Here is a 14793-nt window from a genome sequence, read left to right as displayed (position 1 = left end):
ATGAAGATCACAGGCAAAATATCTACCAGCCAAGAGGTGGCACCCTGATTTATAGTTTCAGATAATAATCTACTTCAGTATGACGAGTCATCACTTAGCAGGAGTAATGTGGGAAAATATATGATGGTAAAAATGTCTCAAATGATAAAATACTTCATCAATAAATGTAAATTACTACAGATATAATAATAATCAAGGAGACTTAGATTTGACCTTTGCTATATGTATATGTGATTCAGCTTCACTGTATGCAGAACATCCCCATACCAGGTTAGACAAACATCACAGACAAAAAGGCTAGCATTATTTACAATAACACAGATGTTGGCACATAATTACAATGTAATTTAACTCCTACAACTCCTTGTGATTTTAGTGAATAATTTGGTAACTAAGTACCATAAGCAATGCTTTAATAAGTATACTCTGCCTGTTTGTTGAGCATATTCAGCCTGTTTAGTGAATGTACTATATTGAGTATACTCAGCCTTTACTCTGTGCTGTGACATATGATATACAATATGAGTTGAGGGATGCCAGAAGTGTAGGAAGCTTTATCTTACATTCCTAATCAATACCCCAAACAAGAAATCTTCAAACAGTCAAATGATAACCACATATTGAAACAAGGATAGCAGGGTGTGTGGTAGGGAGTGTTCACACAGATGAGGACAGTGAGTAGGGTGTGTGGTAGGGAGTGTTCACATAGATGAGGACAGTGAGCAGGGTGTGCGGTAGGGAGTGTTCACATAGATGAGGACAGTGAGCAGGGTGTGTGGTAGGGAGTGTTCACATAGATGAGGACAGTGAGCAGGAAGAGTAGTTCTTTAATTTTCTGGACCACATTAATTTCATGCTGGAATAATGTATTTCATACAACACAGATTTTCCTTAAGAATAGTTATTTAATTAAATATAACCACATCAACAAAAGGTACTGAAAGTCTTCATGCTACAGTACTGCAGACTGGATGAGCATCCAATGACCACTGTCAGAACGTTTAGGTCAGCAAACGTCATTCACATAGCTCCTCACTTCCTGTGTTGATTGTACACGCGTTTGTGCTGCAGTCAGCATTCAGCACCCAGCTATTTACCAGTTATCAGATAACAGTGACACCTGACCGGCTTTCTTTTCTTAGTTTGCAAAAAATGGTAAGAAAGCAAGAAAGATTATATTAGACCAGTGCTGAACCAACACTGCCATATTTGCATTCCCATCTCCGCCCCCACCTCTCTATTTTGTTAACATGTCCATTTAAGCCCCTGCTCTTTATGTTTGGCTTGTCATCATTTTGGTTTGTTCCTGTTAGTATAGCCATGCCCTCATTGTCTGTCAGTTGTCTGTTGTGTGTTCATGATTCATTTTGTTCTGTATTTAGGTTCTGTGTTTCATTGTGGGTCAATGTTTCTTATTACCATTGCTTGCTGATTATGTTTCATTAAGATGCGCTTAATGAGCGCTTCACCAGTGATACATATTTCATGGTAATGTTTCATGGTTACGTGTCGCATTGTAACACTTAACTATTGTGACGCTGGAAACATGAAGCAACACAGACACTATCATCCCTTTATGCCAGACATCCTTAGCCGGCACCCATCGTTGCTCCTCCTGGCCGAATCCTTCCCAGTCTATTAGATAATGCAGAATGTTACCACAGCGTTTGGAGTCTAGAATTTCCCGAATTGTGTAGACGGGGGTACCATCGTAATCAATGGCTATGGGCGGAACGTCCTCTAGGGCAGCCTCGTCCAGGGGACCCTGAATCTCCTTCCTGTTCAGGAGACAAAAGACGTTTCCGTCCACCTCGTGTTGGTAACCTTTCAGTTCTGCAATACAAATAGTAAAATACTGTAAATACTGTGTAGGAATACAAAGTAGGAATACATTTCCCAAATACTTGAAACATACTTTATATTTACAGTCCTACAGAACAGTCCACAGGCAATACTGTACTCATTGAGTACTGTATTGATATGTAGTACTGCAGTTTCCTACTAGAGTTGATTTCTTACCTGTTCTCATTACGGAAAGTCCGATTGATGCTACAGTGTACCTACTCAAATTTGGCTGTACTCTTTGCCAAGCCTCCCTCATTGTTAGACCATGGTTGACCACATGGTCAACCAAAGTGGTTGGGATCTCATCAGAGATTACAGTCCTTGGCCTTCCTCGTCCTCCCCGTCCTCCTCCTCTTACTCTCACTCCTCTGGCTCTGCCTCTGTTTCCACTGTTGGCATCCATTGCTCCAAAACAGAAGAGCTCACCTTTTGCCATTTTATGCTAAAGCTCCGATTGCTGGTTGTAAACATGTGTGACAGGTTTTTGCCGATGTGATGAGTCAGTGTGCATAGTAGGACAATTAACTTTAGAAATTTGAATAACAGTGTGTTCCTTGTGAAAACAAGAGATTTTCTTCAAGAAAATTATGCCAAATGCAGGAAATTGCGTGTAGTGTTTTGAAAAAAGTGTGTTTTAGAACTGCAATTTGAGTGTAAAGCAGGAATTGTGCTTGTAGTTTAGTAGAATTGGTTCAGGGGGTTGGAGCAATAGTTACATGTTGTGGTCATTGTGTCTCATTTACCAGTATTAGTGTGTAAACAATCGAGAAAAACTGTAATAGTGGTAATATGGGCCAGCAAGGGTCTGTCTATTTATATGTTGGTGGATGGATGGACTGATAGGTACAGAGAGAAAGAGTGAGTCACATTCAGATTTGATCTTTCCTATATTGTTCTTTATTATGTTGACAGGTTTAAAAAAACCCAAGAAACAAAACCGATGACTGATCATTGAGAATTAAAAGAACTAATCCCAAATCATTGTGAATTTCCCCATTGCGGGACTAATAAAGGTTTATCTTATCTTATAACAGCTACTACCTTTGTATGTTGTCTCAATGTTCACATTGTGGTCTCAAAAAGATTAAAGTTGATTCAAGAGGGTTTACAGTTCTTTACCTTTGGTGACCCTTAAACTCTGAAATTAACAGCTATGTTGTCTGTATAGTGAAGAACAAAAGAGTAACTGATAACCATTGACAAAATGTATATATCACAATGCACCAGACACCCTACCTGAGGATTTTGCTGGCACACACACCAGTCAGACTATGATCAGATTATATGATTAATATTAAGTTGTATTATACACAACAAAAATTTCCCAACATTAGATGTGAACATTAACAATTAGTTAAAACAAGAATAATGTAAGGACATTTAGTCACACACACACACACGCACATGCACACACACGCACACACACACACACACACACACACACACACACACACACACACACACACACACACACACACACACACACACCTGTCTCACTCCCAATCTCCTGTCTGTTTCTCCCTGTGTCTTGTTTTTCTCCTTTGTTTCTTCTTCTTCTCTTTAAAGTCACAGCAACACTCGTCCAGAGCTGCACACTGCTGCTCCTTCCTGTGAACTATGGATGTACTGAGTGTGTTACAGCTACTCTGATGAATCACTACACCTCGACTACTACAGCTGACACTACTGTACTACTGACATCACTACTGTACTACTGACACTACTGTACTACAGACAGCACTACTGTACTACTGACACTACAGTACTACAGACAGCACTACTGTACTACTGACACTACTGTACTACTGACATCACTACTGTACTACTGACTGGACTACTGACACTACTGTAGTACTGACTATACTGTACTACTGAGTCATTCTTCCTTTTTTCTGGTCAGCACTACTGTACTACTGACACTATTGTACTACTGACACTACTGTACTACTGAGTCATTCTTCCTTTTTTCTGGTCAACACAGTGCTTCGTTGTTTTGTGTTGCCATGGAGATTAAAGACCATCCATTCCTACTGTCGCGTCTCACTCTGTCATTCCTTGTTGCTGTTTACATGTTCATTCATGTTTACATATTTTATTTCAGCTGGTTTTCTTTTAAAACTAAACAGGGGGCAAAGACAAGACACGGAGAAATACTAATAAACGAGAACTAACAACGTTAAGCAATACAAACGACGAGAGAAGTGAACAGCAAACACGAACTGAACTGGAACATAGGACCAAGAGAAGTAGAGTAAAGGTAATGACAGACTAACCAAACAAAGAATATGACGTGGACCAGGAAAACTAGGTAACCTAAACGAGTGAGATAGAATGCGGGGTAAATGGGCAGGGAAACACAAGGGAGATACGGACGACGACCGACAATGAAGGCTTGGAAGGAGCAAACTAAATACACAGAGACTGCGAACACAGCAAGACACAGCTGGAGCGAACGGATAGCAGCGTGGGGAAACCATGGAAACAAAAAACAAGGTGGGGTTAGATCGAATGACACAAGACAAGGGCGGAGGGAGGAGCCATATGTGACAAATATCGTAGATTGAATATGGCAAACATTCATTCAGCCTTAAATATACGGGAGATGACCAGTGGTGCTGAGTTTTTACCTCCATCATTGGTACAAGGACTGAAGAATGGGTAGAGTTTCTCAATGAAGGACTGACCAGTGTAAGAGTAGATATGAGACCTGGCCTCTACATCATAAAAGGAGACCAGACCCTCCTCATAATCCACAAACACCCCCACTGTCTGGAGCTTCTGTCTCAGGGTGAGGGGGACACGGGGACAATCACAAGCCTTATACTGATTCTCATTCCTCAGAATCAAACTCCAGAACCCATTCTGAGGACTCAGTGTATTCTCCCCCTTCCTGTTAACAGACTCTCTGGCCAATCCTACTCCCCAGTCAGTCTTCCCCTTGACCTGAACCTCATAGTAAAATCTCCCTGATGAGAACCCCTCCTTTCCCATGACATTGGGATATAGGTCAAATCTTTTTGGGTTGTCAGGGAGATTCTGTTTTGTTTCTCCACATTTTACTTGTTTTCCATCATCAGACAGGATGAGGTAGTGATTAGCTGTATCAGGATCCAGAGTCACATCCACTGAGAGAAACATACAGAATGTTATACATACATAATAATAAACTACATAAATATATATCCTACTGATTAAAATATATAACAGGGTTTGTAGGAGACAAAAATATACACAGAGTAAACATTTTATAATGACTGTATCATCTTAGAAAATAATTACACATTTAAAAAGGGAAATATTGAAGTATCGCTCACAGACTGCATAATTTACAGGTGCTATTGGGGAACTAGGAACATAATTTCATCATTGTTAGAGGAAGAACACACCCTATGTGAATCCTGGAATTAATCATTTATCCCCTGACCCCAGGTCTCCATCCATATTTCATTAATATATATGTATTTTTTCACCCTACAGTGACAGGGGTGGCATATGTTGGATTTCACCACTTTTTCACGTTTTATTGTTCTTTATAATGTAATAAAATGTACATTATATGTAGGCTACATGTACAAATGTAATATGTACATAAGTACAAATGTAATATATATTGATGCAAACATTGTGTATAAATAGTATTTTATTTTTTCCTTATTGTGACACTAATAAAGATTTTTCAGGCAGTGTTCACACATAAATCTGATCCTTTCAAATGAAATTTGAGTTACTTTTTTGTATGTGATCTGTAACCCTATTAGTAGCTGAGTCATGGCTATGCTATATGAATGAGAAATAAATTATCATGCCTAACACTGCCGGACTCTCTAACTTTTTTTGATTTTGGCTAAAACAAAAATATTTATTCTGTTACAGACCTATGACTGGTAAATGTCAAATGTAAAGGTTTCTCACCTGTATCTCTCAGCTTTTCATTCAGTTTTTTATTAATTCTATCATTCAGCGTCTTCTGCAGATGGGACAAAACTCTTCTTATATTCACTACACTCAGACGGATGTCAATACTGATGTCAGTCCAGTTCTTGGTGTGAGGAGGGCTGTTCAGGGTTGGGTAGATCTACAGTACAGCAGGAGAGAGGAGAAACCCCTCAGCATGGGGAGGGTTGTCCTGTGATGTGCTGTGTTGTCTCTGAGCAGAGAGAGGAACACTGACCTGTAGGAGGTGGATGTGGTCCTCAGTGTGGGAGAGCTGCTCCAGCTCACTGTCTCTCCTCTTTAGTTCAGTGATCTCCTGCTCCAGGTCTTTAATGAGTCCTTCAGCCTGCCTCTCTGCTGCTTTCTGCTTCTCCTCCATCATCTGAAGCAGCTCAGCCTGGCTTCTCTCAATGGAGCGCACCAGAGCAGTGAAGACCTCAATGCTGTCTGCAATCTCTCTCTCTGTGCTTTTCTAATGGAAGAAGAAATTAATAGAAAAAAAAACTTCAACTTTGAAAAACATACGGCTTTCAAAATTCTGATTAACTCTTGTTTGCAGAGGTGGGTAGAGTATTCAACAATTTTACTCAAGTAAAAGTACAGTTACTTGAACCAAATGTTACTCAGGTAAAAGTAAAAGTATGCATCCCAAAAATTTACTTGAGTAAAAGTAAAAAAGTACTTTGATTAAAAGCTACTCAAGTAGTGAGTAAATGCATGAGTACTGTCTCGTGTCAGTAAATTACATCATGAGAAACTGAATTACGGGAAATAATGACTTTTAATAATAAAAATAATTTATTATAAATAAATATTATATATATAAATTATTTATTATAAATAATATGTATTTTTGTTTGTTCCTAATTATTAGGCCTGTGTAACTTTAATGTGTTCCACAAAGGCACTAACTGATGAGACTGTCAGCCAATATGTGTAGCTACAACTTCACACCAACTGAATCAATTTATAGCAGACTTAATCATCCTATATTGCTAGTGTGTACAATCAGTGTGAGAACTGGTTTTTAGTATTGCACTGCGCTACATTTAATAATTACATCATACAAACGTTATGCCTGAGAGATATAGCATTATACATACAGCAAACTTCTCGCATTGTGTTTCCTCATATTTGATGTTGAGTTCTTGTAGGCTGAAATGTCCACACGTTTGCAGACACAATTGGCAGCGCCAAGGTTGCAAACTCTCGCGCATTGAGCGTGAGACACACGCATTTGACCATCTTCACACGCTTACACGCCACACATCCGATTTCTCACACCAAAAAAAATCCAGTTTATTTACCTCTGATCCACATCTATGATTCAATGAGTTACTAGTTCGCTCTGGCGCCAACCACTGGCGATCGATCGATCGCGATATAATACTTAATTTGTGTTTAAATCTCACTAAAAGTGATCTTGTCACTTTCTGTCACTTTCTTGCTACGGTGGAGAAAGTTTGCGTATGTGATCACGTGATTGACCGGCTTCATTTGATTGGTCACTCGTACTCGGGTGACGAGACGTTAGTCAGTCTTCTCACTAGGGGTGGGCGATACTCAGAATTTTGGTATCGATACGATACCGATACGATACTGGTCAGTATCGCCGATACCGATACCGATACTTCCAAACCGTTGGGGGGGCGATACTTTTTACTTGAAATTATAATCCATTAATATAATAATTTATATTAAATTATATATATTTTTGCTGATGCTGGTCCAGCGTGTCGCGTGCCAGTGATTATGCCTTGTGCCAATGGTGGCACGCGTGCCATAGGTTGCCGACCCCTGCTGTAGACGGTCAACCAGTTTCAGATGTGGAAAATTCAATTAAAACAGGCGAATACACCACAATTAAGCCAACTACAGGTCTGATGTCTGATGTATGGAAGTCATATTCCATTGTAATTAATGGAGAGGGAAATCGGCTTGTTGTGATTGATATCAGAAAGTGTTGGTGTACGTCACCTGACGGCATGTGTTTGGACTGTGGTAAGAAATGGGACAGCGCAATCCATCGCTATATTGCTGTTTTAATAAATACATAAAATTTCAAGTACTAAATCTAATTAATTTAATTCATATTAGGATTGCGGGCGGGGGCGACAGAAATGTGTATGTGGCGGGCGGGTGCGGGATTAAAAACAAGCAATTTTTTGGCCGGTGCGGGCGGGAGCGGGACTAAAACAAGCAGGTGCGTGCGGGAGCGGGATTAAAACAAGCGATTTTTTGGCGAGAGTGGGATTAAAACAAGCGGGAGCGGGATTTAAAAAGCAGTCCCACACAGACCTCTAAACTGCAGCAAAAGAATCGATATTTTCGCCGTGGTATCGATCCGATACCAATCCTCACCTTTGTATCGATATAAATATCGATCCGCCCACCCCTACTTCTCACTGAAAAGACGAATTATTTACAAAACTAAAGTTACGGTAGCGTGCGGCGCAAATCCGATTGTAACGGAGTAAAAGTCGCGTTTTTCTCACCACATATTTACTCAAGTAAAAGTAGAAGTATTTCACATTAAAACTTCTCCTACAAGTACATTTTTGTCCAAAAAGCTACTTGAGTAAATGTAACGGAGTAAATGTAACGCGTTCCTACCCACCTCTGCTTGTTTGTAATAGATATGAAGTAGGTGGTAGTTCACACCTTTCGGAGCTCTACTGAGTGTTTGATCTCTTCCATCTTCTTCAGTCTCTCTTGGATCATCTGCTGGACCTTCAACTGTGTCTTCCCCAGCTGTGTCTGGAGTCAGACAGGAAAACAAAGAAAAATTGTTATATATTTTAATGGTGCCCTATGATTCATTCATGTTTTTTATATTCCTTTTATAAATCTGTGTTGTGTTTAATATTGATATTATCCAGTATTAGTGTCTCACCCTTTTCTCTCCACTCTCCTTCTCTATGGTAACAGTGTTGTGAGTCCTGTGGTCTCCCTCAGTGCAGAACTGACACACACACATTTCGTCTTCTCTACAGAACAGCTCCAGGGGTCTCTCATGTTTCTGACATATGTAGTTCTCCACGTTCTCAACAGGGTTTATTAGTTTGTGTTTCTTAAGTTTTGGAACATTATTATGGGGCTCTAGATGAGACTTACAAAATGTCAGACCACAATCCAGACAAGAGTTTACAGCCTTCAACTTCACTCCAGTGCAGGTGTCACAAAAAATATCAGGTTTATCAAGATCTTTTTTCTTCTTGAAGTGATCCACAACCTCTCTCAGTGTTGTATTAATCTTGAGTTTAGGTCTCTTGGTAAATTTCTCTTTACATAGTGGACATATACAGTTTGGACTGTTGTCCCAGTATTGTGTAAGGCAGGTCCTACAGAAGTTGTGTCCACATGGAGTGGTGACTGGATCAGTGAACACATCCAGACAGATAGAACACGTGAACTGCTCCTCAGACTGGAGGCTGCTGGAGTCACGTGTGACTGAAAAGATGCATGAAGTATTCAATTATTCTAATGTATGTGAATTTCACATATGGTTCCTAAATACTCCAGAACTGTCAAAATTGTAGACAATGGGGAATAAACAAGTTACATTTGACTCCTGATCTGAGTTCAGTTTGATAATCATGTGTGTCCTTCTTCGTTCTCCAGGATTCAGCACCACCACCTCAGACTTTAATCTCCTGATCTGAATCTTAACCTGGTTTACACTGACAACATGGAGCTCAGGGTGTAAATCACTCCATTTTGTAGTCAGTACAGCAGTTGTATTTTGTTCATAGTGTTACTGAACCAATTTACAGTGATGGAGAATATTCCTGAACACACAGGCTGTGTTTCATTCATGTGTGTACGTGGTGTGTGACTTACACTCAGGTGGTTCATCCATGTTCCACCTTCTACCTTGTAGTGATGACGATTCTTCCATTTCCTTCTTTCTCTAATAAATGTTTAAAAGAAATCACACCACTCAGCAAATACATGTATATCTGCTATATATAAGGTTAGTACTACATGCCTTACAGTACTCTTGCCATAAATATTTAATCAAAAATGTGTATTTGTCACAGAGGGACGGCCACACACAATCACTCCTTCCTCGCTCCTAATCACCCATTTATTAACATAACCCCATCATCACTGCCACCTGTGTCCTATGTGCTGACCTGCTCACGTATCTTCTCCTATTTAAAACCACCGGTCCAACTCGACACTGACGCAATAATACACGAGAGGGAGTGCTATAACGGGTAATATCGGCACTGCTGTGCTGCGGTCGTAGGCACGAGGCCGCAGGCCGAGTGCCGTAGATCAGCACAGCAGTGCCGATATTACCCGTTATAGCACGAACCTCGAGTGTATTATTGCGATTATACCACAGTTCCATTATCGCTGTTTATTGAAAGATTTTGAGTAAAAGAGGACGAGAAAATATGACCTGTTAGGTTAAAAACACTCCGCCAGTTAAAATAGTTCCATTCAATGGCTCGCTGCTAAACTTACACAACACTGGAACAGCCTTACCCAATAAATATTATAGAGGTAAATATACACAAAAACAACTGTTGATAAAGTTGTATTTATTAAAAATAAAGTACAATTATTGACCATCCACGGCTGATTGGAGGTTCGTTCAGGTATCTGTTCAGTCCAGCTCTAAACCAACGAAGCTGCTGATGCCATATAACTCTCCCTTCACGTTTCTGACGGATCCATAAAAACGTCGTAAAAGCTGATTCATTTCATTTTTGTTGATAATACTAAAATCGACTGCAGTGTTGTTGCTCTTTAACCAGGATGTAAATACGTTAAGAGCCCAGGACGTTTGTTTTACGGTATTAATTTCGTTTTTCTGCATTTCCAGCTCATCCAAATCATTATTTGTAAGCATGACAAACCTTGGCTCATTGGAGGAATCAGGCTGGTCATTTATAGCTTCATCCTCCAGTTTCAGATCGAAACAAATTGTTTCGAAGCCAATAGATTTAATTAAATCCGTGTAATTCATTTTGATACTTTTGATACTTGTTTGTAGTTGCGCTGTTTGGCTTGTAAACGCCGCTTCGTTGCTAGGTTACCTGTATGTGGCGGAGTAATACATGGAGAGCTTCGGTTACAGTGCTATAACATGTAATATCGGCACTCCTAGATCGCCTCTCAGCCAATCACATTGTAGGGTCGGAACTAACTGTGGTATAATAGTGTGTATTGTTCTTTGACTTTTGAGGGACTGATGGAGACGTCATAATCAGTGTTGCGAATAACGCCGTTAAAAATAACGGCGTTAGGTAACGGCGTCATTTTGTCAGTAACGGGATAATATAATTAATTACTTTTCCTGTCGTTACAACGCCGTTGACGTTACTGGTCATTAAAAGCGGTACGTTACTATATATTGATATACTAACAGTAATCCGAGCGGACCGCTGCCCAGGCTAGTGAGGAGTAACAGATCTCGATAGATCACGGTTCTCGGTGTAACACCTGTTTAACTTAACAAGTCAGTAAGCGATTGTCTAAGGCAGCGTTATGGTAGCCAATCAGAGCCAGTGTTTTTACACACGTGCCGACACAAACGGAGAAGAGGCAGAAATGGCGAGTCAGGAGCAAGCCGAAGAAAAATGAGCATTTTCAAGGTGGCGATATAAACATTTAAGAAAATACTTGAAGTTCCTGAATGTCTACCAGACTGGGTATTTGAATTATTTAATTAAGAATAGAGGTTGTATTAAGTTTACTTCTGTTGTGAACAAACAGTTGTTTCAGATTGAGAGAATTTAATTTTATTTAATAGATGTAAATGCACTTTATATAGTGTAACTGTTTACTATTTTTTATTTTTTTTAACAAAGATTTGGGATTTTAAAGGATTTTATCCTGCACTGGTCTGTGGATGTGCAATAAATATCAAAAGTTAAACACCTTTCTAATCTACTCATTTCAACTGACTGTAAAAACTGCTTTTTCAAAAAAAAAAAATCCTTATTCATTGGCATATAACTTTTTTTAACTGTAACGCAAATAGTTACTTTCTCTGGTAACGAGTTACTTTTATTATAGAGTAATTCAGTTACTAACTCAGTTACTTTTTTGAACAAGTAGTGAGTAACTATAACTAATTACTTTTTTAAAGTAACGTTCCCAACACTGGTCATAATAATAATAATATTGCGACTTCACCATCCGAACATTTCCGCCCGGACATTTATTATGTCTTGTAACGTAAAAATGTGTCTCAGCTACTCGGATTTCGAATCGATTTTTAAAGTTTTTAAACCTTAGGACCAGGGCTCTCAATTTTAGAATTCATTTCAGAGTGTGAGAGTCGGTGGCGAACGTAAGTTGTATATCGCGATCGATCGCCAGTGGAGGGCGACATAGATATGGATCAGAGATAAATCAACTAGATTTTTTTTTTCGCCGTGTGAAATCGGAAGTGTGGCATGTGAAGACGGTCAAATGCGTGTGTCACACGCTCAATGCGTGAGACTTGAGAACACTGCTTAGGACATTGTGAATACGGATCAGTTTTCGCTCGCAATAGTAGGCATACTCTCCTTCCCGAGTTGAAGGGCGTACCGAACGAAGACTTCATTTAATAACCGTTGGTAGATTGCAGTTCACATACGGCAACATATGTAGCTGAATTTAGTTATTCTAGTTAGTTTGTTACACGGTACCTTTAAATGTCTATGAAATTGCTTTACCGTTTATCTTTACAGTTCACTCAGCCAGTGGTAAAACATCTGAACGATGAGCTACAACATGTGCTGATGTAGAACTACTTACCTTTACTTTCCTAGAAGGCTGTACTGTCCCGTTTCTCGTCTTCTCAGAGCTAACGTGTCCAATAATGCTGCCGTGTCAATTTGAAGTTCTTAAATTTTACTTTTACTTAGCATGGCACTTGTCTGTTCATTTGTTCTTTGTGCTGGCAAGTGTTGAAGTGTCGTTCACTTCGCATGTTAATTTGATGTGTAGAGAGGAAATCAGTCAGACTCGTTCAACAGTTCAAACTAGTTTTTATTCGCATGCGATGATCTTCAGAGATCTCTACACAACACAGTGTGCTCCTAAGGGAACGAGATCTGACAATTTACAGTTAAAACAGGTAGGCCTACTTGTACCTTGGTCACTCCACCCAAATCATGTGCCACTTGTGCAAAATATTTTTCTGCACCAATCACGGATCTATCTTGCGCATACTACAGAATTTAGTCATCCAGTCTTCCAAGTTCCTCATATAACTATGTTGTCTATTTTCCATGATTCTTTCTTCTTACAGTCTCACTGACACTGCTAGTGTGTCTCTGTATTGTGTATCAGCAACGGGTGAGTGTTTTACTTAAGAGGACTTCACCCAGATTACTTGACCTCATAATAAAGTTAGCCATTTTTTAATGTACTTATACATATGTCTGAATTACTAGCTGGAGGTGAATATAGCGAGAAGATTCTACGACACAGCTAAATGTCGTGCTGCTTTTCAATGGAAAGTTTGTAAATTAATGAAAAGTAACTTACTCAACTGGGCCTTGTTTATTACATTTTGTCAGTTGCTTTGTTGCATGAATTGCAGTGAAGATTTGCACAATAGTAAGTGCATTTCTCAAAACCATACAAACAGCACCACACAGTGGATTTACCAGCAGCCGGTCACTTCCTCAAAATCCTCAGCTCATGTCCCAAAAGTATCAGAATGACAAGCCCATGTCATTGATTATGAAAATGAAAGTCAAAATATTTTGCCATGTTGTCGTATATCATATACAGTAGGCTACTGTTGTATGGCTGGGAAGGGCTGCATGACTTTGCACATAACAGACGGTAATTGGCGGTATGCAGAAAAGTGTAGTAGCGAAGATATTTTAACTTGGAGTAGCAGCGTTTCTAGCTCCAGAGGTGAGGATTTGTCCTGGTTGTTGAGTGGTGGCCTGCAATCGAAGATCTTGCTTCTCCCACTCCTCGTGTTAGGTTTGGTTGCAGTTGGTTATTTTGTAAGAGTGTTCTTTTTGAGGCGGCCAGCAGGGGACATCCGTACCGGGACACATAGATTTCTCGGTTTTCTTGGTTAGAGATACATTGCCGATATCTAGCCAGGATCTTTTGTTTGCGAATGTTCCTGTGTTATCCATTTATCCTTGATGGGGAAAAATTTATACGTGATAATAAGAATTCAGACTCACCATAATCAGGCCCGTTGACAGTCTTGCCGGGGCCTGGGACAAGAAATTTGTCCCCCCCCCCTTTCTTCGGCTTACATCATTTTTTAAATAAAATAAGACAGTAAGACAATTAATTGTAGGGTGAATGCCTTATTCAACAAGACAAAAAATAGAACAAGACAAAGGAAACCATGTTCAACAACATACAACAATATAAGTGCAAACAACAACCTAAATGCAATTAACAATAAATTAAAGACACTAAAATGCCATGCGCCTAACTTTTTTAATGGCAAATTTGTTAATCAGTTCACTGAAGTCTAGTCCTTGGGCCATCTCATGTTCAATGGAAAGCATGGCCAAACCATTCAGCCTGTCCTGAGACATTGTGGAGCGCAGGTAGTTTATTAGCTTCATTTTGCTAAATGGATGCTCTCCTCCAGCTACAGTTACAGGTAAGCACAAAAAAATGCATAGCAAAACACACAAGTCAATATAAATGCTCTGCAGCCCCATTCTATAAATTGCATTAAGCAGGTCAAGAGGTCCAAGGTCATTTTTAAATGTTGCATATTTTCTTTAAATGACAAACTTGGTCTGCAAGAGAATCTGAGAAGTCTTTTGTGTATTTTTGTGAGAGTTTTGCACATGATGCATTGATGCAATCATTGGACATTTCTTGAAAATTCCACAGTACAGAAAACTCATCACAAATGTTTTTGACTGATGTAAATATCACACTAAGCTGGGCCACCACACTGTCTACTGTAACATAAAACACTTTATCTCTAAAGTAGTTTTCTGGGTACTCCTTACTGTTCTCTTCCTCCATGTCATCAAAAAAACGTTTCTTCTTTCTCTGTTTTGTTTTAAGCTTTGG

General features: G+C 39.5%; 1 protein-coding gene across 2 annotated transcripts; it reads right to left on the bottom strand.

Annotated features, from left to right (window-relative positions):
- Positions 1–2363: 2363 nt before the first annotated feature.
- On the bottom strand, positions 2364–13716 carry LOC143497874 (E3 ubiquitin-protein ligase TRIM39-like). 2 transcript variants are annotated; one of them, XM_076993488.1, is made up of 7 exons: positions 12538–13716; positions 9652–9688; positions 8672–9228; positions 8440–8535; positions 6017–6250; positions 5758–5920; positions 2364–4970 (listed from the first exon to the last, which is right to left on the bottom strand). In XM_076993488.1, exons 2-7 carry the CDS (start codon positions 9674–9676, stop codon positions 4423–4425), a joined length of 1623 nt encoding a protein of 540 aa, XP_076849603.1. In that variant the 5' UTR covers positions 9677–9688; positions 12538–13716; the 3' UTR covers positions 2364–4422. The 2 variants fall into 2 exon arrangements, with proteins under 2 accessions (XP_076849603.1, XP_076849602.1); XM_076993487.1 differs by having other exon boundaries at positions 2365–4970; positions 9619–9688; positions 12538–13715.
- Positions 13717–14793: the final 1077 nt, after the last annotated feature.

Source organism: Brachyhypopomus gauderio, unplaced genomic scaffold, assembly GCF_052324685.1.
Source record: "Brachyhypopomus gauderio isolate BG-103 unplaced genomic scaffold, BGAUD_0.2 sc114, whole genome shotgun sequence".
Lineage (NCBI taxonomy): Eukaryota > Metazoa > Chordata > Actinopteri > Gymnotiformes > Hypopomidae > Brachyhypopomus > Brachyhypopomus gauderio.
The sequence above is the reverse complement of the archived record's forward strand: the minus strand, read 5'-3'. Positions and strand labels throughout refer to the sequence as shown.